Source organism: Diplotaxodon limnothrissa, linkage group LG1 (genome assembly GCF_057381915.1).
Source record: "Diplotaxodon limnothrissa isolate DT_005_m linkage group LG1, D_limnothrissa_male_GT1.1, whole genome shotgun sequence".
In the NCBI taxonomy this organism is placed as follows: Eukaryota; Metazoa; Chordata; class Actinopteri; order Cichliformes; family Cichlidae; genus Diplotaxodon; species Diplotaxodon limnothrissa.
The window spans coordinates 33,321,571-33,348,734 of record NC_140596.1 but is presented as its reverse complement, the minus strand read 5'-3'; the positions used below and the strand labels follow the sequence as shown (position 1 = coordinate 33,348,734).

Genomic DNA, 27,164 nt, shown 5'->3' with positions numbered 1-27,164 from the left:
CCCACATACACACACACACACACACACACACACACACACACACACATTTTCTGTAGAAGCAACTACAGAAGGGGAACTGAATTATATGTGTTTGTGAAGAGTGGAAAGAAAGCAATTTTTTTTTCTTTTTTAAAAATTCAAGTATTGCTCAAGGTCTGTTTAAAGATGACAAAAACTCTGGCTCCTTTCCTGGCTTTTGCACAGTAGTATACATGATCATATAAATAAAATTTCAACATGAAAAACTATACAAATAAAGAGTCTTCCATAAAAAATAAAATCCAGTCATTCTTTCATCATTATACAAATGTTTATTTTCATTTAAGAGATTAAAAATTATTGACTCGATCGTCAAAGGACCTCACACATACGTTTTAACCAAAAAAGGGCTTTTCATAAATATTACTCATTTTTTGTAAATTTAAATGTCTTTTCTTCTTTCTTAGATCATATATTAGCTACTAAGAAAGAAAGAAAGAAAGAAAGAACAACCCATATAACTCACATACAATTACCTTTTAGTTGGTTTGTGCAAACTGTGATAATGATCAGAGTCCAAGACAGCAGTATGCCCACATCCCTAAAACCAATGTACAATATTAATCTCTACACAGCGTTCAAGTTTACAATGAGCAAAAAAGGAAATCCTCCTCAAACAACAGTAAGAAGCAGGTTAGGGGGAAAGCTGTGCAAAATCATTTCTACCCCCAACATAATTAGCCTATTTATGTATAATTACTAAGCTGAATCAGCAGTGCATTCTAATGCACATTACAAACAATTAGAGCTCTAATAACATTAAACTCGGCCAAAAAAAAATCCTGCAAATAAAAAGAGTAAAAATAAAATGGCCTACTATTGCTATTGTAAACCTAGCCAAGGGGAGCTAAGGGCCAGTGCACTCATAGTTCTAGACGCAAGACCAGATAAAAAGAGAGGGTTGCATCAGGAAGGGCATCTGGCTTGAAATCTTGGCATAAAGAATGAGATTTCCATACTGGATCAGTTGAGGCCCGGGTTAACGACGACTGCTTCTGGTGCTGCTGGCTGACAGGGTGCCATGGAAACTGTGCTACTGCTGGCCAAAAACAAAGAAAGAAGAAAGGGGCAGCGAGAGAGAAGGAAAGGAGTTTGGAGGTAAGGGAAGAGACTTTAAATGTAAGAGCTATGGCTGGTAAAAGGAGAGAGCTGGATGATGTGATGGAAAGTAAGAAGGTAGATATGTAGTGTGTTCAGGAGACCATGTGGAAGAGAAGCAAGGCAGGGGTGGACTCCTATCTGTACCAATGTATAGATAGGAAGAGAAATAGAGTATAGGCTATCTTGAAGACTCTGTGAATAGTTTTTCTGAGGTGAAGAGAGTGTCAGAGAGGACTGTGAGTTTGAAACTGGGAATCAAAGGGGTAATGATGAATGTTGTCAGTGTGTATGCCCCACAGGTTGGATGTCAGATAAAAGCAAAGGGGAATTTTGGTGATTGGAGCAGACTTCAGTGGACATTTAGTTGAAGGGAGCAGAGGTGTTGGGTAGGTGTGGTGTTGAGAGAAATACAGCAAGACAGATGATGGTGGATTCTGTGAAAAGAGTGAAAATGGTTGCATGTAGGTTGCTGCACACAAGTGGGCTGCATCTTATGCAGAAGGTGCAGTCTGAAAGAGATAGGAGCTTGTAAGGTGTTGTGTCAGGGGAGAATATAGCTAAGCACCACTGGACAATAATTTGTTGGATGGCTGTGGAAACCAAGAAGAGGAAGCGAGTGAAGGTAGAACCAAGAAAGAATGTTGCAGAGAGCCCAGGGAGGAGTAGAGACAGGCTCTGGGTGGTAGGGAAACCTCACCGGATGACTGGGACAGTGCAGCTGTGGGAGACAAGAGAAACTACTAATAAGGAAAGAGGGCAAGGAGACTTGGTGGTGGAAAGAGGAAGCACAGGAAAGAAGAGGTTAGCCAAGAAAAAGTGATAGTCGGGAAGGTGAAAGTATGACAGGAGTAGTGGGTTGCTAGACATACAGCAAAGAGAAAGGTGGCAGAGACAAAGTAAAAAGGTTATAGTGAGTTTTATGTGAGGTAGGATACTAAACTAGGAGAAAAGGACTTGTTCTGTTTGGCTTTCCAAATCAAGCTGGAAAGGATGTACAGCAGGTTCAGGTGGTTAAGGATAGAGATGGAAATGTACCAGCAGATAGCAGCAAGAGTGAAAGGAGAAGGTTGTGAGACCTGCTATGATGTATATTTTGGAGACAGTGGCACTGATGAAAGACAGGAAGTAACTGGAGGTGGCAGAGTTGAAGATTTTCATTGGAAAAAAAAATAGAACAAACAAGATTAGAGATGAGTGTATCAGAGGGACAGCTCAGCACGAGTATTTTGGAGACAAAGTGAAGAGAGCCAAGGCTGAGATGGTTTGTCCACGTGCAGAGGAGGGATAGAGGATATATTGGACAAAGGATGTTGAAGATGGAGCTGCCAGTCAGGAGACAAAGATGAAGACCACAGAAAAGACATGGTTGGACTGGAGGACAAAAGGTGATGCTAGAGATAAGGAGAGATCCACTGTGATCCACTGTCACGACCCAAAAGAAAGCAGCTGAAAGAAGAAGAAAAGAAGAAACACAGGCTATTGTGCAGCTATAATAACGATGTTCAGTCGATATTAAGAGGTTCAAAGTGTGCCAAGAAAATATCCTCCACCACAAGTCTGCAACAGATTAGTGGTGGAATTGTAAAGCGCTTTGAGAGTCTCGAAAAGCACTATATAAATGCAATCCATTATTATTATTATTTCGATGCTTTCTTGATGTTTATGTGATCCACACAGAAATGTGGTCACAATTGTGAGTTAAGTGTTGTGATATATGGAGATTATTATGCATGTTTTATTTTGCTGGTTTATTGGTGTAATTTAAATCCACAATGTCATGTAAGTTCCCTGTTGCCAGGAGAGTGTATAACACTTTGGACAGTAGGGGGCAGCAGCGTGCTTTGGGAACTGAGTCGGGTGCATAAGTTTTCCATTCTGGCAAGACTGACCAGGCGAGCGGCAGCGTGTCTCCTGTGTTCACTTTCTCCCCTGTTTTACAGGTCAGTAATGTGGTCAAAAACATAAAGAAACACACAGCTGGACACTGTGATACTTAAACTTTCATGACATAAGACGGGTCTGTGATATGTGATGTATTATACTGTCGCTATGTGAGCTACTTTAGCTCTGTAGGATGTTATAGCTAGGCTGTATGCCTGGGTAACGCTAGCAAGCTGTTGCAACTGCGTATAATACTCCATATAATAATAAGAAGCACCAACCCAGTTGGGTTTACAGTTCCTGATAAACTTGTAGCTTTGTGTTCATGACAAATGTTTTGTATAACGTGTGTGTAAAGTGTTCTGAGCCCGCCTGAAGTCATGTGTAAACTTGCTGTTTCAGTGTTAGAATCTAACTGGTCTGAAAAAGACATATGAAGCGAGAGAGCTAATAAGAGTACGGCCAACAAAAATGCTGGCAAGGAAAGTAGTGCAGTAATGTTGAAAGTAGAGTTTCACTACTGGTATAACTCACTACCATGATGATGTGAGTTATTTTGTTTATCTCATTTATGGGAAATGAGGTGTAGTTGTCATTTCTTTCAGTCATTTAAACCCTTTGTTGTTTTATGCCAGTAGTGTGGACTAATATTGAAATGTACTGGTGGAAAACAAGCCATGTGAGGGAATGAGCAGTTATTGTGAAATTGAGTTAACAAAAGAGTGGAGCAGATATGCTTGTGTTGTATGAATAAATTCTGGCAAGACTGACCAGGCGAACGGCAGCGTGTCTCCTGTGTTCACTTTCTCTCCTGTTTTACAGGATCGTAATCTGGCTACGTGCCCATCATAGTGGGGCCTGTAACATTTACCCTACCATTCAAATGCAGAAATCTCATTAGCCCCAGCAGCATTTTTCCAATCTTCCATTGTCCAATTATGGTTAGTAGCCTCAGTTTCCTGTTCTTAGCTGATACGAGTGGTCTTCTGCTTGCTTCAAGGTTTGACATGTTATTCTTTCAGAGAGGCTCTTCTGCATGGACATTCTCCTCTGACCCAGATAATATCACTGGATATTTTCTGTTTTTTGAGCATTCTCTGTAAACCTCAGTCCAGCCCATCTTGCACCAACAACCACCATGCCACATTCAAACTCAGTAAAAAAAAACCTTTCTTCCCGATTTTGATGCTCAGTTTAAACTTCGGCGGGTCATCTTGACTATGTCTACATGCTTAAATACACTGACTTGCTGCCATCTGATTGGCTGATTTGATATTTGTGTGTACAAGTAGTTGAATAAGCATACCTAATGAAGTGAGAGTATATGGGAAAAAGTAAAGAATGTAGCATGCACGAATGCTACAGAGCACAGTATTTATAGTCGAAGTCATTTATAGTGTCTACATGGATGCTTAAAATAATAAGAATAATAATTGATCAAACTTAACAATACAGCATAACACACACACACACAGACACACACACAATCTATGACTATAAATCAAACTATAAAAACTTTTTAAACTTAAGCTGCGGTGTTAGTTTAAGTTTCATTTGTGCTGTAGTGTGCTAAAACCAGATAAACTAGCCTTTGAAATGCATCCTATTAGAGTGGTCAATTACACATGACCTGGCATAACATGAACCCAGTGATGTTAAGAAAAATACAGACAATAATGTCACCATTAGTTTACTCTAAATGAACTCCATTAGTCACTCTATGCCAGAAAAACAGCAACAGTGGTAAAAAAAAAAAAAAAATACCATATCTAAGTGCAACCATAGAAATGTTGTATGCAACTAATTTAATAAATGCAAAATTGGGTTATTACAAAAAGTACAAATCTGTTCCATTTATCCTAATAATGTTTTTTTTCTCTTTATTTATTAAAAGGTCAAATAAGGTGAATTTAATTGTTTTTAATTCTTTAAACTCAAATGTTTAAACCTTTTTATTTTTCTAGTACACCTAATGTTTATACAGGTGTATCAGTGTGGTCATTTATTCCTACTGTGAACAAATTTCTTCATATATCAAGAATACCATTTATTACATTTACAAAATGGTACGCTGTTGGTACATTCTGTCCTAATTCCACTTTATAGTTAGAGGAAAACCCTAATCTAGCAGAGGACTTTGTAGTTTTCTTTCAGTACCCTAAACAAGGAAATTCCGCAGGGACAAATAGTTCTAAAAACCCTGCAGCTTGCACTGTGCTGTCGGTGAATGTTTTTCCAGCCATGACGTGTGATTGTGCAGTGTCCTTGTCTCACAAGCTGAGCTTGGCTGTGGCAGGGTGTCTTGGGACACTGGACAAAAATATTTCAGAAATGCTTCAATAAACTCAATATTTGTCATGTCAGCTCTCAACAAGGAGGTCTGAATTTGAAGGAAGCTGTCTGTGCAGCGTTTACATGTTCACCCTTTGTACTGCATGTGTGGGTTTCCTTCCTCAGAGGCACAACTGCATACAGGTCAGCAACTCCAAATTGCCTATAGATGTCAGGGTAAGTGTGGTTGTCTGTCTGTGTTAGCCTTATAACAGATTGGTGATTTGTCCTAAGGTGGACTCAGAAGTGCACAGAGGCTGAGCTCTTTTCCACATAATGTCAGTCTTTGTATATCTCCAAGCCTAGCAAAAAAAGTGACCACTGGAACATTTTTCCAGAATTTTGCCCAAAATCTTCTTTACAGCATTGCTTCAGTTCATTGAGGTTTCATTTCATGTACTGCCCTTATAAGACCCCCTCATAGCATTTAAGTTCAGGTTGAGGCAACCTTTACTAGGCCATTGTAACACCATGATTCTTTTTCAGTCATTCTATTGGAGATCTAGATCGCTTGTTCCATGACCCATTTTCAGTCAAGTTGTATTTGTTGGACTGGTGATGTTACATTTGGCTCTAGAATACTTTGGTACACAGAGGAATTCATGGTCAACACGGTAATTTCAAGGTGACCAACAAGCCCAAAAAAAATCATCATCCCTCCACCACCGTGCTTAAAAGTTGGTATGAGTTTATTTGTGTTGTGATAGGCTTTTCTCAAAATATAGTGCTCTGGATTACGGTCATCTCCTGCAACTTTTCGAACTTAAACTGTTCTCTTCTCTTCCTTTTCACAGGACTCTATAGAATCACATGAAACCTTTCTTTTTCAGCCTGTGTATGTATATATAATTACCTCCATTGCCTTTTCAAATTACAATGACAGTCTAAGGGTTTATTGAGGGCATTCCTGCACATAGCTTTTAATGAATGAGTAATGGAAATATTCATTATTTTAATGTAATTCTTTTTTCTTAATATGAATGATTTAAAACCAAATATTTGCGGCCTTCAGTCTGGTGGCAAAAGTTTTGTTGGGAAGGAAGCGTCTGACTTGAACACCACTGCAGTGATCGCAACATTAAGTGACGGAGCAAAGGGAATTAAAAGAGTTGTTTTCCAGCATGCAGAAATCTGAAAAAGCTCCTCCACAATGAAATGATATTTACATAACAACCAAAAATTAAACAGGCTCCAGATGGCATACAGTATCTGTAATTGAATTCATTTATACAGCAGACATCTGCAGAGTGTTTTTCCAAAAAAAAAAACCAATTTTTTTTCTTCACTATTTTCTAAAAAATCACTGAGAAATGGAGAAACAGCAAGTGAACCCATGCGTGATTCAAACAACTGTTCATTCATTCATTCTGTGTAACAGCTCCTTTACTAAGGGTTTGTTTTTGCCTTTGAAACACTATCACATTTATGAGAGTGCAAAGATGAAGCAGAGCTGGAGCTTGATAGTGCAGAGAACCTTTTTGATAATCAAAGCGAGAAGAAATCAGTCACATGATGGGAAAAAAGAAGAGGTGAAAATCCTTCATCACCTTTTTTATGTGTGTGTTGCAGCAGTGTAGCTGTTTCTTCACAATTGCTTCTTTTGTTTATTTCTCAAAGATAAAGTTGAGTTATATCTGCAGTGACACGGATAATTTAAAGATTTCAGCTGTGAATATGGCGTTAAGCTGGGCTGTTGAGTAGGACAGTATACTCTGCGCTTTGTAGCTCAAAGAAAGTGTGTCAATAGTGCCACCGCCTGGTTAGCCCTGAAGAAAAAATCTAATAGCTTGTAAATCAACATTCCTCCTCAAAACACAGCTTCTACTATAAGGTATGAATAATTGTAGCATATTGATGTACTGAGTGTTTTTCTCAGCTTTAACTGGAAATTTTATATATTAATTACAGACAGGCAACAAAATAAAGGTTCAAACACAAAGTTTTTATATGAAATTCAAAATCTTAACAGCAGGCAGTATGAACACAAACAACAAGGAAGCTAATCGTGTTCATGACAAATAGCAGTGCGGCAGGGTGATGGTAAAGCTGTGCACATATTGAATACAATAAAGGTCATTTGTTCTGACAGTGTAGATAAAATATATGTATATGCCAGTACCTTTGAACTGGCTCTATGATAACAAAGAGTTCTCAATGTCTTCACTCAGTGCAGTCTCTGCTGCCAAGTTGGCATGTACTGTATGTTCTCCAACAATGATGGTGAAAAAACCACCACCCACAGAGGTTTCATGTCAGCACAGTCTGCATCCATAACACTGTAGACATCTGTTGGTCCAAACGGGTTGTAGGGAAGCCAAATAGGTCAAACATGTCACAGTCGTGCTAGAACTCCCTTTGGATCAGCTCATCTGGTACTCCTCCTCAGGCTCTCCACGGTCTGCAGGAACGAGCGCAGGGCCTGGTCCTCCTCTAGGGTGGAGCAGTCCTCCTCCTCCTCCTCGATGATGCCACACTGCACGCAGCGGAGGCGGGGCTCACGTTGTCCTGCCCTGCAGACACAAGCTGTGGCCAGAGACTGGGGAAACTCCTCCATCACCAAAGGCAGCAGATGGGCAGGGAGCGTGTCCATGCTGGTCGCCATGGTGAACAGTGGCCCAAATGTGAGGATGATGAGCTGTAGACAGTGAAGCTCTTAAGGGAGACGGAAGCGTAGCATGTACGACTTTAAAGGTTTTGTTTTAAAAATTCTTGAGTGTCAAATCAGCCTGGACTGTTTTGGGACAGAAAATACAAAAATAAATTAAAACAAAAAAGAGTAAAATTTATAACAATATGAAGTAGTCAATCAGCAAAAGCTGGCTGACATCTCTCTGAAGGTTCTGCTTGATAAGATGATGTGAGAGATCCTGTTTTGCTCCTTTTCCAATCTGCTCGTCGTTCTTAAAACTCTGCAGTGAAATTACAAAGTGCGAGTAAGCAGTGGAGTCTGATCGCCACTGAGATCTTCTTTATATACATCTCCGCAGCCCACTCGCTTCTTCCTTTGGGCATCCCTCCACACAGAGCTCCTCTCCCCTCCTACATTCTCTGTGATGACACATTTCCGCAGCTTCCATACCAGTGCACCGGAATAATCTCCCAGAAACTGTTGGCATGGGAACCGGACAGTGATGTTTGGGAGGGAAGAGGCAGAACAGTGAAAAAGCAGCACATTGGTATGGACTGTGAAAATGACAAAAATGGTAAAAAGCCACTTTAGGAAGCTATGTGAGCTGGTAATTAGCACGCACAGTGTTAAATATAGGTATGTAAGACAAATTCATTACACAGTAGAGTTTACAGAGTTTTTACACTTAGCATTTAGGTGTGATGGTATGTGATAGACACACACGTTAACCACAGGCTGTACATAAAACGTAGTGACATTACCAACTGATTTGTGGTTGGCTTTTTGGAGCCAGAAGTGACCACATTTAGACAAGATGATGGATTTGAAAATTATCAGATTAATACTAGTAAGCCTTGTAGGCAGGGTACATCCTTAGGCTGTGTGCACAAACGCCTGCTAATTCATGCACAGATACCACACTAATAAGATAGTAGAATTCCACCGAGGCACCTCAGACTTATTGGACAGTGAAATAAACCACACAGCAAGGAAATACATGATAACCACAGCTGAAAGGTCCACTTGTGCGAACATGATGCAGAGTTAAAGCTTTAATAAAAATGTAGCAATTTATCTTCTTCTTCTGTTCCATTTAGGGGTTGCCACGGTTGCCATACTTTGTTCACTATATCCTTCCTCTGCATATGTACAAAACATCTTAGACTTTCCTCTCTTTAAAAAATATATATATAACTAAATAAATCACTATCTGCACAAGTGTGCAGGTGTTCAGTTATAGAGACCAAACTTGTTTTACGTTCCAGGGTCTGAACATGATGTAAAGTTTGGCATTTTAACATAGGAATCAGTGCGGTCGACTCTCTTTTCAAGGCAGCCTTAAGTGGGCATTTCAGGAACTGCAATTTTTTGGTAACTGATGACTGTCTACAAAGCTAATTTATATTTTAACCAACTATAAATCCTAAAGAATAAAATTTTTAAAACTACAAAGACCTAACTGACACATTTGATTAATATAGTTTAAAATACATGAGGCATACTGTAGTCGGCTGTCGCTTCACAGCAAGGAGGTCCCGAGTTTGAGTCTGCAATCTGGCCAGGGCCTATCTGTGTGGAGTTTTCATGTTCTCCTGGTATTTCCGTGGGAGCTCTGGCTTCCTCCCACAGTCCAAACACATGCAATTAGTGGGGTTAGGTTAACTGGTGAGCCTTAATTGCCCCTAGGTGTAAATGTGAACGCGAATGGTTGTCTGTCTTGCTGTGTTAAGCCCTGCATCAGATTGGCAACCTGTTCAGGGTTTAATCCGCCTCTCGCCCTTTGGTGGCTAGGATAGGCTCCTGCCTCCCTACGACCATGATAAGAATAAGTGGAAGAGAATGGCTAGTTGGCTAAAATACACAATTCAAAATGCCAGTTACGAAAAATACTGGTGGCTACCATTGCTACCCCTCAGCTTCCTACTAGATACACCGATGGCTAGAAATGTGAAAATCCTAGGTGATTTTCAGAAACATGACATCCAGGTCACTGAGATTCAAATGCACCCAAGATTTTTAGTAAATACACCTATGGTATCAATTTGAAAATCCTACATCATCTTCTTCTTGATTTATCATATTCACAAACTTGCGTGTCCACGTTGCCTGCCCAGCGGGATGACAACAATGCCCTATGAGCCTTTTATGGCTGAGGGGTAAAAAAGGTGACTGAACACAGGACATGTGGACAAACGACTGGATGAAGTTAGTTGAAAAGCATTTTTATTGACGTCTGCAACGACAGTACACCTTAACAACATTTAGATTACTCCAAACAAAGCAAGTAATGTGTGAGACCACTACTGCCATACTGGATGAAGTCAAAAGTCACAAAAGAATGTCAAACAAATGTCAGATTAGAATTTGTTTTCTGCTTCACTTCATCTGTACATGGGGTACAACATTTCAGCGAATCCAAGACTTGAGAAGAAATAAAAATAAAACGTCTGTAAAGATGGAGATAAATGTTGATGTGACCCACTTACTGCATAGAAAAAAAAACAAGCCACCCACTCATTTATCGTGGAATAAAATACATTTTTGGAATGTCAAGTGTGCTGTGAGAATGACACGGAAACTCAATCATGACTGTAAACAAAACACATTTTTAGTATTCTAACCATCACAAACTCTCCCTCTATGCTCTTCATGTTTATACACGCAATGTACAGTTGGGTTAAATGACACAAGCAGCACCTTCGCTAACCCATCAACAGTAGAGGAAGTTTAAAAAAAAAAAAGGATGTTTTTGAATAAGCATGTGGTACTTTTCAACAGAAAGTTGTGCGTTTGCAGACGACAACAATGATGGAATTAAGGACGTTTTTAACATCACAGTAGAAATGGTTGAAAAAATAAACTTTTCATAAGTCTTGATAACTCACTAAGTGCTTTCAAAACAGTAAGCGCCTCCAGTTTTTATTAAGCAGCTTGAAGCTAGTCCACAAACTCACAGGAGGTCTGAAACAACAGACACGTCCAAATCTTTTAAATCTTCTCCCGCGGGGTTCATTTTTTGATTACGCTTTGCAGACAGATGGTTATTTTTTTGTTGTTGTTGTTGGTTTTAGTTTTAACATTAGTGTCCCATTCATTAAAGCTGTTCACTTAGTAAAGAGCAACGCTTTAATCAATATTGTTTGCACAACTGTTTGGATTGAATGCTTTTAATGTGGCCAGATACTGCCTCACATCATCTATGAGCTAGCAAATATCAGAGGGAGACAAAACTGAGATGTTTGCCCAGAAACTGTCACGTTCATCTGCTCGGGTCCGTGATGATGATGATGGTAGTCGGACGAGTCGTTAATCCCTCTGTCTTGGCCTCCACCGATCCGTCTACCCCTGCTTCTGCTTCTTGAGGTAACGAGCGCGCTGGGACAAACCCATCCCCATCACGTGGCTGTTGAGGATCTTGGCTGGGAGCAGAGCTGTAGTCACCCAACCCTACAGAGGGAAATTACATGGTCAGCTGGTGGCATTTACAAATAACAGATTAGCATTCATTATTAATTTCCAACCCACAGGAGCAACAAATGTGGCGAGCACGTTTGCGCGCAGGAAAATTCCGGCAATTGTGCCGTTTTAATGCCTGTGCCCTTTTCAAATTATGCTTGAACTACACGCCTTTTAGTACAAGTCCCTGCAATAACTGTGTATTTTGCATAAAGATCATAAAACCATTTCAGCATTATGCAAATCTTTTCTCACTGATGTCATCAAACGCTACACAGACAATCCCATGGTTCCTTTATAGCCAGTTGTAAAATTCTATCTCTCTCCCCTTTGACTCTATGGGTAAATTCATCTAATTTGCATGCTATACATCATATACTAACAGGCAGCTCAAATTAAACGTTTCCGCTTTAGCCAAAAAGTCTGTTACCTTACCTTTAAAGACAACAGTATCACACTGATTTCAATTATGATTACAGTAAACTTATTTTACAATCAAGGAACAGTTTAAGTAATAGAGCATTTCAGAGACTTAGAAACACATCCAGATAATTACTAGTAATTTCCTTTTTTCCCCTTTTCATTTTTCATGCTTTATTTACTTTAAAGCTGAAATTCATTTCTTATCTAAAATAACATATTATTAAAACCGAGGGGGTTGTAATCGTGGAAAGCCAGTGTGACTTTTTGTGTCAGCTTTAGGACAAAGAAAATCACACTACGGCCATCTGTATGTGCCAGTGAGCAGCGTGTACTGGACCTCCTCCACTGTGTGACAAAGACAAACCCTCAACTTGTGTGAGGAGGATGAATGAGTTGCAGAGAGACCGATCTGGCAAATACGTCGGGTGAAAACGACTGCGTTGATGTCCCTTTTAAGCGGGCATACACAACAGTTCAGTCACCGCCGCTGCCACAAAACATCATGCTTACATTCTGATCCCGAGGGAAGGATTCACACTTCGCAGTAGGGATGGGAATCATTCAAGTACAGCCGGGCGATATGACCAAAAATATTTATCACTATATCCATTTGAAAATTTGCGATAACGATATAACTGACGATATAATTGACACTAGACAAAATACTTTACAACTCCACAACTTTATTAGTGCAAAAAAAACCCACATCAATGTATTTTCACTTAAACGAGCAGCTGTTTTTTATGTGCATTAAAGTTATCTAAAAATCTAACAGTGCAAATACAAATTCCTTGCTGACAGTTTAACCAAAAGGCATTTCCAGTGAATATTGGCCAACAAATCCTCAGCATAACCATGTATAATATCCACAAAACTTAATTACACACAATATGGTAATATTATGTTGAAGCACAGTACGTATCACTCCGCAGAGGCTCCTGCCTACGACAGCCGTAATGCTCCGACAATCCATCAAGCAGTGCGGGTTCCTAGCTTAGCAAAGTCGTACTAAAACATTTGACAGATTTTCGAGCGCCGTGTACATAAAATCGTTTTGAGGTCAGTAAACACAACCAGAATTCATACATGAGGCGCACGGGATTATAAGGGGCACTGTCGATTTTCAGAAACATCAAAGGATTGATTTTAAGTGTGCCGTATTTTCCAAAAAACACGGTAATAACGACGGCCCGCTAGCACGCTCTACCAAAAATAGTGCTTTGTTGTTTATCTGACGGATGAAAGCTAAACCAGTCCCACACCACTGAAGTTGCAGCATTTTTACAAACCAATTCTGGTTCATCTGTTTCATTCAACGATCCACTTTCGCCCTTCTCATTCTCCGTCGTCGTCATGCTTTTTCCGCCATGTGCGTATGAAAACAAAGGCACCGCGCATGCGCGTTTTACCCATATTCTATTGCGAGATTTCATTTTCTTATCGTTGCCCAACATTATACTGGTATTACCGTGAACGGTATGATATGGCCCAGCCCTACTTCCAAGTGCTTATCATTACGATACATTGCCTTTGATTAACATGTTGATGCACTGCTGCAAGACAATCACCCAGGTGACGTCACTATAAGTAGGATTACACGAGTGTGTCCAAACTTCTGACTGGGACTGCATTTACTGTATTATGCACTGCTTTGTTATGTCAGTATCTCTAATAGTTTTCAGTTTCAGCTTTTCCTTGCTGCCCAGTCCAACTTTTGTTCACTCTCCCTCATTTACTAGTTAAGTGAAGAGTCACACAGTCATAACTGTGACTGGGTTTGATGTATTATCAAAAACACTGTTATTTGGCACCAGCGTATCAATAACTGTGCTACAAGAGGAAGCACTATGATACACTGTAATACTGGCAAGCCCTGGTAACTTCAGTTACAGTTTCTGGTAGAGATGGACCGATCCGATAGTACGTGTCGGTATCGGTCCGATACTGACCTAAATTACTGGATCGGATATCGGAGAGAAATAAAAAATGTAATCCGATCCATTAAATATCACGAAAGCACCTCACAAAACTTGCGACACGCCGTAACTCGCCTCAGAACCGTAGCACGTTGGAGCAGTATGCATCACGTGATAGAGTGGCTGTGGTGTGCGAGACCTGTCGGTGGTATGGTTGAGCATTTGGAGCTTCGCTACCAACCCGGCATTTCATCTCCGACAAAGTTATCCCCGAGAGAAGTAAAGCAAGTGTGTAAGTCCATCTCTGAATGTTTGTAAAGCATTCCCACGTTAAGCTTAACAACCGATTTATGGAGCGACTGCCTCTTCTCTCTCTCTCCTGCTGCTACTTCAATCATGAAACTGCTTAATGATCAGCTGATCGGCTTTTCTGTCGCGACTCCGTCTCTCTTGTTTGTTTTTGGCCCACTTTGCACCAGAAAGAGGGAACCAGCGGCTGAACAACAGCAGCACGTTTAAGCTTGATAATCTGTTGTTAGAATTTATTTAATATTACACCAGGATCCTTTTCTACGTAGCTGACGGCTGGTAACTGTGCAGGGGCGGATCTAGCAAAGTTTAGCCAGGGGGGCCGATAGGGCATTAACAGGGAAAAGGGGGGCACAAAGACATACTTTTCTTTCTTATTCTCATTTAAAATGTCTAGCTTTTAATAAATAATTATCTGAATCTCACACCCGAAGTTTTAATTTGATGTAAAATGAATAGAAGTCCATAACTGTATATAGTAACTATTAAGTCTAATATATATACCCTAGTAAGCTTTTACTTTTTCCTTTGGGAAGGCACCATCTGTGCAGTCTGCAATTCTGTTAAAGAAAGATGTTGAATCTATTTAATATTTCTTGAAAAATAATTGATTTCTGTGCATTTTTTTCACACTGCATCAAATTAAAGTTGATTACGTCGATTAAGCATCATGAGGTGGAGGGTGAGGGGTGGTTCCCTATTTTTTATTTTTTTGCTGTTGTTGTTGCTGGGAGTTGGAACCCTATTAGTTAGGTTGCTTAATATTTACGCTAAGTACTCTTTAAAATACCAGAATAGGGAGGATGGTGTAGGTTTAAGTTTATTAGATTGATCAGTATTGCTGAACTATGAAATATTTTTTTTGCATACAGGTATAACAGAATAGCTTTAGTGTTGTTGTTTTTTTAAACTTGAGTATGAACTTATACAAAATGCAGCAAGATATTAAAAAAAACAGTTTTATTGATTAAAAAAAACACACTATATCGGATTCATATCGGTATCGGCAGATATCCAAATTTATGATATCGGTATCGGACATAAAAAAGTGGTATCGTGCCATCTCTAGTTTCTGGAATGTGGGCTCTTCGCCCTCGATTGTAGCCGGAGACCTGGCTCACCAAGAGTGATGACACTAGATGTGAAAGTTGGGCGAGCCGATACAATTTAAGTTCAAGGCTCACGGTGAAATAACAACTGCAAACCTGCAAATGGTCAGAACAGGGCTACCAAGAGGGAGCTGTAATGAGACAACATTGAAGCGAGTATAACTCGGGTACAGGCTTTGATTCTGCACACGCAAACCTTTTCTCTGCACCTCATACAGAGGCTGGAGGCAGGAAAGAGTGCTGACTTTATCTTATCCACAAAAAAGAAAAAAGAATTCTTTTTTTATTCTCGAATAAAGCTTACTTATGCTGATTAGAATGTATTGACCACCTGTATGCTCTTAATAGACCCTATTCTTATTTATATGCACATCAATAAACAAGATCATTGATATTCATGTCACACAGTTCACTGGTGTACAGCACAGCATGAAGGAACTGTAAAGAGAAAATGACTGCTGCTCTCAGTGACCTCTGCTAAAAACGAAGACGCCTCCGAAAAAAAAGAAAAGCAAAACTATGTTTGTGTTTCCATCTCATTTCTGATGCTCATTTCTCTGCAGAGTAATTGCAGTGTTAGGATGCAGACAATACTGAAAAGATAGCTGAGCATCCCACTCCATTATTTCAGAGGATGTTTACCTTTTGACAGATGCTTTAGCAACTGTTGACACAACATTAATTCAGTGAATGGAGATGAGCCTGTAGGAGGCTATTTTGTATAAAGTGAAACTGCCGCCTGATGGGGTTTCAGTCCTGTTGCCATCACATACCTTGACTACCTGCAGTACGATTCTCGCTCGTTATCGTGAGTGTTACGCTGCAGCAGATCCATTACTACTACAGAGAAACCAGTTGTGTTAAAATAGCATTGCTTTTATGTGCTCCCCTATCTTTTATTGTCATTAAGACTACCATTTGCCGAGTAAGAACTGGCCTGTCGAGTCATTTTAAGTTCCAACTAACTGAAGCACTTTCAGCGGAGCTCGAGTCACTGTCAGCAGCAGGTTTATTGTACACACAAATGTCAAAGCAGCTATAGCATCCCAATATTGTTAGTCATGGTTAGTTACTGCCAGCCGTTAAAAGCTTATCCATCTGCAGATACAGTCAGGATTATGTACTGTGCAAATGAAATGTATTTGATTTTGTTGTTAAATTGGTTACACAAATCTTGGCTCCTACACCAACTAAAGGTGTTTTCAAAACACATTATACTCCCAAAATATTCGCTCATCTGCCTTCACCCATATATGACCTTGACTGACATCTCATTCCTAGTCTATATGGTTTAATATGATGTGGGCCAACCTATCACAGCTTTAACAGCTTCAAATGGTCTGGGAAGGCTTTCCACAAGGTTTAAGGATTGTTTATGGGAATTTTTTGCCATTCTTCCAGACGCATATTTGTGAGGTCTCACACTGATTGGACGAGAAGGCCTGGCTCGCAGTCTCCGCTCTAATTCATCCCAAAGGTTTTATATGAGGTTGAAGTCAGGACTCTGTGCAAGACAGTCAAATTCTTCCACACTAAACTCTCTCATCCCCACACCATAATCCCCTCTCCACCAAACTTTACACTTGGCACAATGCAGGCAGACAAGTACCGTTCTCCTAGCAACCGCCAAACCCAGACTCATCCATCGCATTGCCCGACAGAGAAGCATGATATGTCACATGATACGTCAAAGTCAAACTTGTCCTGGATTTTTAGTAAATGAATCTATGAAATCAATTTGAAAATCCTACAACGCCTTGTTAATGTCTGTGCAAACTATGGTGTCCACGCTGCAAAAAGATGATACCAAGGCTGAATAAATGATGCTCCAATTTACACATGAGAACCTACCATTATGGCATGAGGCAGATAGCCATTGGTCTGGGTCTGTAGCCCCACAGTGTTGAGCTGAGATGCAACATAGCGCTCTGGGCTGGGCTTGTCCAGTGTAGCCCGTCGGATTTTACTCAGCTTAGTCGCAACAAAAAATGGCAAAACACTCTGGAAGAAGAGAACAATGAGATTATAAGTTACAATGTGTCAAATTGTGTAACTCTAATGTATCAATACAGTATTCAGAAACATGTTTTTTTGGCCTGAAGTCCTATGAAATTTGCATTAATAACTACAGTTATGTCTATATTAAATATGTGGGTCTTTCGCAGTGGTATAAACTTTACCTGAATAATGATTCCCTTATTCTTGTATTCAGCCTGCAGTCCTCGTGAAAAGAAGTCCACAAATGCCTACATGAAATAAATGTAGCTCATTAAATCACAAAGATCTAGAAAGGTGGCAAAAAGGTGACACTGAAAAGATCCTTTAAACTGTCAAAATTTATTAAAAACATATTAAAAACGAAATCAATGAGTGACTGTATCAATGGTACCAGCAGACGAAATTATCAGCAAACTGGACGACAAACTCAAGATGTTGCAAAGGCTAATTTTAGCTGCTTATTTAAAAACAGCAGCCAGGACGGGACCCAGGATTAAGACAGCAGTAAATTAACCAGGAAAACTGTGAACAGCAGGCTGTATTTAAGATAACAAATGCACATGAGACCGTGATAAAACATTATGATGCCACATGTTCCTATAAACATTTAATTGGTACACTACCTCAGGACCCGAGTTACTCACCGGCTCATTTATTTTGAATAAAAACAGCAAAATTAAAAAACAAAACAACAAAAAAAAAAACCACTTCATCCCTTCTTCTAAATAAATATTGGACAAACTTCAATCACCATCGTCAATAAATTATCAGTACGCTGTTCAATTAGAATAATTCATAAGATGAGATGGATTCCTCTTCAGTACATGGTAAGCTGAGTCCAACTTCAGTTAACACTTTATGAAAAGGTCATAAACCATGTAGCGCAATTACCTTGGAGGCAGAATAGACAGTAAGAAGAGGAACAGGGTACATGCCGCTGGCAGACGAGATGTTGAGGATGGCTCCCTTCTTCCTAAAAACAGCAAGACAAGCCGGTGCTTTTTTTTTAAAGAAGCAAATTACGAGTGAAAAGAAAGATGTGCAACAAACACTTCAATCCCCAGGTAACAAAAAGAAGACGGTAGTATGTGTACTTGCATGCTGAGCCAAAACTGCTCTTGCTGTACATCAAAGTGGAACTGGTAGATACAGATAGGATCAAAGATTTCATCAAGATACCTAAATGTTTACAATGTGGGGAATAGTTCAACTCTAGCCTGCGGTGCTTGCATACATTTCATTTAACAAAAAAAGAAAAAGACCAATGAAGGAATCATCTTTCTATTATAATATCTGGCAGTTTGCGTGACCCATCCCTTGTGGAATTATTCAGCCACATTAGTCAACAACAGCCTACGATCAAGCATGCGGCCCACCGGCTTATAACTGCACGACACATTAGCATACACCAAGTGTGCCAGGACTTATTTGAAAACAGAAAACAAACCAATATGCCTCAACACAGAGCCACATTTATTAGGATACATCTATCATGACTTCTATTTCCAAAGAACGAAAGAGGAAATCCAAGTTGTCATATACTTCTGTGAACTGATCTTTTTCCTGGAGCTGAATGACTATATGACACACAGAAGGGGAAATCATTTGATCGCCTGCTGAATTTTTAGCTATGGTCACTTCCAAAGAAATCAAAACTCTCTTTTAATGGTAGTTTCATTTAGAAATTAAAAACCCCACATTGCATAAAAATTATGAATTGTTCTGCATGTCACTGAGTGAAAAGTATTTGATCAGCAAGCCAAACATGATGTTGTAATTGATGGATTTTGATCCACTCCTCATTACAGAACCTGTCTGTAATGAGGAGTTCACTGGCTGTTCACTGTTCACTGGCTTTTTAGCTACCGGTATGTTCACTTGAGGAGACAGAAAATATGTTCAAGGTTTAAACTGAGGCATTTTCCTGCTTCATGAAAATTATCAGCTCATTCTAATGTTAATGCTGTTTACAGTTGGTATATATGTATGTATATGTATACATATGTATATTTAGTGTGTACATGTGGGTGTGTGTACATGTCTATAAATAGGAATAGTAGTGGTACAATAGTTATGTCAAGCTATATAGTTTATGTCTTCCATATTTCCAACCATATCCATAATCACATACTGTGTATGCTACCATTGTATATAGTGTATTATCTTACTTTTTTTTCACTGATTGTACTTATTTGTATTTTTGTATTTCCTTCTGATATCTGTACCTGAGCTGAGGTGATGCAAAAATTTCCCCGTTGTGGGATCAATAAGGTCTTATCTTATCTTAAAATGAATGCAGCACATCTCAAAAAAGTTGAGCTCGGGCTATGTTTACCATTATTAGACATCCCCTCATATTTTAACATAATGTAAACATCTGGAAACAGAGGAGATCATCTGCTGGATCTTTAGAGAAGAATGTTGTCCCACTCTCATTTAATACTGGATTCCAGCTGCTCAACAGTCCCGAGTCTTCTTTGTCACATTTTGGTTTTCATGATTCCAAATTCTTTTTGTTATGGTGGACTGCAGACAAACCATCACAGCACCTGAACTCGTCTACTATGAGGCCATGATGCTGTTATGGATGCAAGAGGTGATTTGACTTTGTCTTGATGAAATATACCAGCATTGTCTGGATGGAAGCAAATGTGTATATATCGTTCAGCTTCAATGGTGAAAGCTGCTAATTCAATAGGCACTAATGCACACCCGTACCATCAGAGAGAGAAAGGCTTTTGAACTGAGCACTGATGACACGCCGGATGGTCCCTCTCTTCCTAGATCCAGAGGATACAGCTTCCGTGATTTCAAAACAGAACTTCTGTGTTTTCCACTTTGCCTCTGTCCATGTTAAATAAGCTTTGGCCCAGAGAAGACAGAAGTGTTTCTGGATCATGTTCATATATGGCTTCTTGATAGAGCTTTAACCTGCATTTGTGGATGGCACGGTGACCTGTGCTCACACATTGATTTCTGGAAGTGTTCCTGAGCCCATGCAGGGATTTCCATGACAGAATCATGTCTGTTTTTATTCCCGTGATGCCCGAGGGCCCGAAGATCACGGGAATCCAATATTAATTTTCAGCCTTGTACCTTGCACAGATATTTCTCCAGCTTCTCAGAATCTTTTGATGTTATGTGGTACAGATGATGAGATATTCAAAGTCTGTACAATTTTACACTGGGAAACATTATTCTTATTCCTCTGTCCAGCTTCACTTCAGAGAAACTCTGAGTAATATGCTCTGTTTTTTTAAATATACAATCAATCATGTTACTGACCTGTTGCCTGTTAACCCCATCAATTCCTCCAGCTGTTTCTTTACAGTGTCACTTACTTTTTCAGTATTTTGCTGCCCCACCACAACTTTTTTGAGGTCTGTTGGCATCAAAAGCCTGTTTTTGTTTCAATATTACATTTTCCTTGCTTAAACATTCAAATATTTTCTATGTTCTATTGTGAACAGTAAGTAACAGAAGTAAATATATGAATTCACTGGTGCTAAAGTTTCCAAAAATGTCTTAACATGAAAAGCCCAAGATCTCTTCAGTTCCTGTTTTACTGCAGCTGGTAGCTTCTCTTTACCAAGATAAAAATACTGGCGGCTGCCAGTGGCACCCCTCGCCCTCCTAGTAGATACACTATGGTATCAATTTCAAAATCCTACTATGCCCTTTTTTTTGTTTCCATGTTATCACATCCACCTCCGACCTCTAACTTTGATGTCAAAGTCAGGTTTGAATTCATCAAAGTGTTTTAGTAGACACACCCATGGTGTCTATTTGAATTGTCTATTTTCAAGGTATCGCATTCACAAACTTGGTTTTCCACATCTCCCTGGAGGGTGACTGCAATACCCCATCAGCCTCTTACAGCTGAGACGTATAAAGAAAAGAAGAGGTTTACTTGACTACACCCACTGGACTGTCCAAAACACAGTAAAACAGAAAAATAAAAGGAGCTCAGTGCAGATATGAGAAAGAGGATCACAGAGTTACAAAAGTTAGGAACTTCTCTTGAAAAACTGAAAAGTCCAAGATCATGAGTTCAATCAGTTCTACACATACAAGTCAGCAGGAAGTGACACCTCTTTGCCGTCACACTCAGCTAAGACAAAATTAGGTGAGATGGTCAGACGTAACTCAGACACAGGCACTGACTCGGTGGTTTCTGGAATCTGCTGGAACAGCATTGTGTTTTAAATCACTATGGACTAAGAGGCTAGAGTCTAACTACAGGTTGCAGCTGACCACATAGACAAGAAAACGCCTGCTGGAGGAACATTTAATGGTCCGATGAGACTAAAAGATTGAGCTGTTTTGCCACAATTATAAAAATATGTTTTGGAGCAATGCTGAGATACTCAAGCTAAAGAAAACAGCATAAACTGTCAAGCATTGTGGTCGGGGTAGAAAGTTGCTGTGCGGCTGTTTTGCTGCTAGTTGAACTGGTACAGAGTGGATGCAATAATGAAGGAAACAGACTACCTCAGAATTTTTTTGCATTACCTCAAACCATTAGGACACTCAAATGGGTGTTTTAGGAATATAACTTTAACAAAAAATCTTTTCTTCCATGCACGAATGTGTATGTTACATGATCTCACAGCCCCAGAAAAAGAACAATTCACTTATCGAAAACCTAATATTCCCGTGTCATTTGACGACACGTTTGACCCACTGCGTAGTCAAATAATAATAAAGTTCAACATCTTTTCAGAAAATTCCAGCATTCTGCCACATTTCTTCTGTCTATGATTGTATACTAATGATGTTGACTGGGATTTGCTTCAATATCTTCTTTTGCTGCAAGGAAGAAGTTTCCCAAAAATCCTGAATCTTCCAGATCTAATATTTTAAATATCCATTCACCACTACCACAGAAATCCCAGTTTAATCTTTCACTGACCACACTGCTGGTTGGCAAACACAGCGCCCTGTTACACAATCCCACCGTACCGGCCTCCCACGTATCTCGCAGCGGGTTCCAAAACAGGTGCATATGAATGATCAGGATTCACTGCGTTGAACCTTTTATAGATTCGCAGACAACGGTGATGTATAAACACAACTTACCTCTCCACCATTTGTGGTAAAACAAGACGTGTCATCTGGAAACAGAAAACAATGATAATGGGGGAAAAAGACAGAAAGAGAAAAGGTTAGAAGTGGGTGATGCAGAATAAAAGCATGAGACAGACAAAAACGGCTATTGTTTGTGGGTTGTACGTGGAGGAGTTCATCCACATTCGTAAATGTGTGTGTGCGTGTGGGTGTTGTGTGAAGAGCTGGTCGGAGAGACAAGAGAAAAGAAATGATAATGATAGCAGAGGGAGCCGTTTAAAGAAATATTGAACAATATAAATTAAGTGTTAAGAGAGAGGGTCGACTGTAGCTGTTGCTCTGGGAACTGCTGAACATGGAGAACTGGGACAGAAGTGACTTCTTATGGTATAAGTCACTGTGTTGTGCCAGTGTGTGTGTGTGTGTATGTGTGGAGGTCTTCGGTGGTCTGTGGGACTTCCTGACTGTGGATCTATCTTACCAACCATCCTAAACACCTGAATCCACCTTGACGGCTTTAATTACTCATTCCACAGAGAGCGCACCACGGGGAAACGGATGACAAACATTTATGCATGACGAGTCCTCAGTGTGCAGTTTGGGACTGAGCCAGACATTTAAGATGAGCGGTCTGCAGCAGGCATTCATGCTGACTATCAAAAAGCACCCTGAAATTCTGTGAACATGCCTGAATGCTATTTTTCATTTGTTTGAACACATGTGCCTTTCAGTAAAAACTGGAGGAGAAAAAAAATCTGAGCTATGTCCCAAGTAGCTGTATTGATCCACACAAATTCAATGCTGTAATTACCGCTAAAGGTGGCTTTACTAAGTATTAGCTTGCAGGTGGAAATACCTGCAGTGCAATCAGGAATTTCTTTAGTAGATTTAATTTGTTTTCACACTGACATTTTAAGGTTCTTTTCTCTCTCTGATAACCTGTTAAGGGGAAAAAAACGTAATTACTTGAATATAGCAACACTCACCTGGCACACTGATGTTATGTTAATGTTGACCAGGGTGTCAATGAACTGAAACAAGAAGAACACGTGGATTAGTACAGATGGTTACATTTTGCACTGGTGCACGTACTTGTAAGTAGAATTGTAAACATTGGCAAATGAGGTTTGTTTTGTCATTTTTAAGCCTTTTTAAGTAAAAAAGAAAAAGTCTCTGTGTGTGCGTTTACATCTAGTGTAACTGACTCGCCTCTGTCAGCTCATCAGACACATTCACACAATCCAACAATCGTGTTGCTTTTGGGTCACATCCAGCAATCTTTTGAAACAAGCCAAGTTTCTTTCAGAAGGGCCGTGTAGTTTCCAAACGGGCCCTGCACTCGCTTGGCACAGTGTTAACACTAGCAAACTTTTCCTGACAGATGACACACTCGGGCTGAAGGCTGTTGATATCCCTGATCTGAATAAATCCAAAAGATAGCTAGCTTACGTGATATTTTCTAGTAAAAGGTTTTTATTTATTTAAATTGGATCTCTTTTTATAGATGTAAGGTTACCTGTTAGCTAACTGTTTTGTTTTGTTTTCCTCCTTACTGTCAATCACGGCCTTTGATGCATCATGCTATAAGAAATGTGACCATTAACCCTTTAAGACCTACCATAGAATCAAGTCCGCCAGAGCTTATCATTATATTTTTACATGCTGTGGAGCCATTTTTGGGAGCATTTCAAGTTTCTATACATCAATACAACCGTTATAGCCCAAATTTTAATAATATGTCTGCATTAAGTGCATAGTAAATACATAAATGACAAAAAAGTGCAATAAACTACAAAAAAATTGAAAATCGTTTTTGTTTTTTTAACATATATTTCTAGTTAGAGTAATTTAAGAGGCTTATCCCTCAAAACTGTAAATACAAAAAAGTTGCACAAAATAGTTTCCCACCACAGGAAATTTATTTTGAGTGTCTTCATAGTTTTATTTTTTTAAATACACCAATTTTTATACACTGCAGGAAAAATGAAAATAAATATTATAATGCAAATTTGCAAAAAAACAGCATGTGCATCAAAATTTCCAGCAACTATCAACTATTTCCAGCAGTGCAATATGAGTCCTAAGCATCCCAGAAACGACACAGAAAGTCATAAAGTCAAACATAACCTTTAAAAACACCAGTATAGGCTCATGAGGCCCTGAAGGTAAAAAACAAAATTTTCGCGAAAATGACGTCACTTCCAGTTTCGGGCAGGTAATGGCGGACATGCGATAGTTCGCGCTGACGTCTATTCCAATGTAGGAAGTGTTATGAACAGCTGATCAGATCGGCAAAGCCTGTTTCTGGAATATTATGTTTTTGTTGCTGCAAGCACTTTTTATGCAGTTTTTGCAAAGCTATATGTGGAAGGAAACCGTGACCGAGGACAAGCTGATGGCATAAGATGTAAGTACAACTCCTCTGGTTTCATATGCAAAAAAAATTATTGCGCTAGCTTACGTGGTTGCAGTGCTACCGGGATTTAAAAATAGTTACACAAAACGGAGCGTGCCCGCTCCGACCGGCTTTAAACGGTTAATGGAACTGCATACCTGGGATCCCTCTCATTTTTTGTTAGGCTATAGAATTTGCCTGAGTGGCTAAGATAGCAGTGATGTAATCGATTCGTTTTACAAAAAGCACTGCATGGCTGACACAAAATCCCAAGTTGTGCAGCAAATCACTTAGGAGCCACTGCTGTAAATGATAACATGATAGGGTGGAATCGTAAAAAATGTATTCTGTAACAGTAAAAGGACTATTCACATGGAAGAAATACCACGCGCATTCTTCTACAAATTCTTTTACACCTGCTTTCAGCTAGAAATTCCTGAGCAACAGCCATTACTGACTTTATGACTTACAAAGCTTAAAGACTTCATGAATAACAAATTTCCCTTCTTCTACTTAACACTTTTAAGAGGCAGAATACTGCTCTGAGTGTAAAACTGTCCCACCTATACCGATCTCCATTTAAGGAGAGTGAGACTGACGGAAACTGGACTGCTGTCTAATGCAGGTGAAGCGACCTAATCTACTTAACTTTAAATAGTAATAAAAAATTTAGATTTCCTTCAACGCTACAGCAGTTTACAGAAATAGAGCAGAGGGCCGATATATGCTGTGGAATATGCAGTCGCTGGAGAAACATCAAGGGCAAACATTCATGTATTTTCATACTAACTATAATTTGAATGTGAAATACAATAATCAGAAAACTTGGAACTTACAGTGTCGAGATTGGGGACGCTGAGGAAGAACTCAGGGTAAGGGTAGGAGATCCCAACATTGTTCACTGTTAACAAGACAAAAAAAATTCAGAATTGCCAAATTATTCAAAGAGATTAAGTATTTTATGAATACAGGATTGACTCTGTTATTCCTCATTTCAGTCTTCAGGGGGCAGTAAAAGGCTTATAAATTAACCCTTCCGAATACATGAAAAACACAGTGGATTTCACAGCACTCATTGTTTGTCAGATGTGGTTGAGATAAGATTTGACATATCGTGTGACAGGCTGATTAACACTCGTGAAAAGGGAACTGGCCTCAGCACCTCCTGCAGTCTTACCCAGTACTCCAATCTCCAGTCCTGTGAGTCCTCCTTCAATCTTAGAGTAGATGTCAACAGCACTGAAGTCTGCTTGAATTGTTTTTGTCTCCACACCACATTTACTGGCTGAGGACAGAAGTATGCATTTTAATTTACTATATCTGAGTCACAATGAAAGATACCAGAAAACAATACTCACAAATAGCATTCAGGAATGGCAAAAATGACTATTAAATAGTGATTTAGAAAGGGAAGGAAGGGGAACAAAGTATTAAACCCTAAATTAATCATCAGTGAGGTTATCCCTCCCTTAAGAGGACGCTTTCATTTAACTGGACATATTCACTTTCAGCTCCAGTAAAAGATTTTACTACCTCATAACCAAAAGCATAAGAGTCCAGCAAAGGGCTACTCAGTAAGAGATCACTTGTGCTAAAACACTAAATTCAGTGCAGTATAATTTATTCTTTTGTTACTGAGCCCTAGTGTATTATTATGCAAGCTGTAAGATTTCAGATTCGGGACAAATGAGGCTCTAAAAGTCGCGGTCATACACATGAACTAAATTAGTCTGGTGCCTCTGGAACACAGGTAGGTTTTAATCTGACTCTAAAGATGTTTTCACACATAAACTGAAGATAATTTCAGCTGAATCCGTGTGAGATGTTGTCCTTAGCTGCGTTTTTGTTTACTTCAAATCATTCTGATAAGCAGGGTGCAGACTGACTGGCTGCAATACGCTGAACTACTTCCTGCAGCGATTCTCACAAATCACCAAGGCACACAGACATTGCACCAATCAGGGTGACCGATGCAATAAGGAGAGGAATATTTAACCATGTCCAAAATTTTACAGGGGTGAAACAATTTTGAAATAATATAAACATGTGCATATCTCACCAATAGCCTTGGATACATCATCCAGCTTCTCCTGAGAGCGGCTGATCAGCACAATGGCAAATCCTTTGCGGGCGAGCTGCAAATACAAAAATGAAATATGTCAACAAAGTAAAACACATGCGCACTGCACTTACATCCATACTGATGATCAACATTTAACTGGTTCTTTGATCGACTTTTACATTTTGGCACTAGGCTATCCTGCAATATTATGACGACGTCAAAGTTATTACTTTGAATTAATACCAAATTAATATTGAAAACTGAAAATGCAACTTTGTGAACCAAATGCAGATGAAAAAGCTTTTAAAAAGCAAAGTTTGTAGATTTTATTTTTGTCATTTGGTTTCTAAAAATGGAAACTCAAGTAAATAAATTTAATGGGAAATATAAGAGATTCTTGTTGAAAATGATTCTATACCACATGTCTCTGAGGTGAGGTAGTATCTCA

At 39.4% G+C, this 27,164-nt stretch overlaps 1 protein-coding gene across 1 annotated transcript in view; it reads right to left on the bottom strand.

The window, feature by feature from the left end:
- Nucleotides 1-10,380: 10,380 nt before the first annotated feature.
- The window catches only part of hsd17b12b (hydroxysteroid (17-beta) dehydrogenase 12b), a 28,152-nt gene continuing 11,368 nt past the window's right edge, over nucleotides 10,381-27,164 (bottom strand). The window contains exons 3-11 of the mRNA XM_085357507.1: nucleotides 26,714-26,789; nucleotides 25,832-25,939; nucleotides 25,491-25,555; nucleotides 23,246-23,290; nucleotides 22,272-22,306; nucleotides 18,084-18,165; nucleotides 17,375-17,440; nucleotides 17,046-17,195; nucleotides 10,381-11,428 (exon numbers count right to left, since the gene is read on the bottom strand). Of these exons, the coding sequence (XP_085213633.1) occupies nucleotides 11,321-11,428; nucleotides 17,046-17,195; nucleotides 17,375-17,440; nucleotides 18,084-18,165; nucleotides 22,272-22,306; nucleotides 23,246-23,290; nucleotides 25,491-25,555; nucleotides 25,832-25,939; nucleotides 26,714-26,789 (735 nt within the window). The 3' untranslated portion in view covers nucleotides 10,381-11,320. The remainder of the gene's footprint in view (nucleotides 11,429-17,045; nucleotides 17,196-17,374; nucleotides 17,441-18,083; nucleotides 18,166-22,271; nucleotides 22,307-23,245; nucleotides 23,291-25,490; nucleotides 25,556-25,831; nucleotides 25,940-26,713; nucleotides 26,790-27,164) is intronic.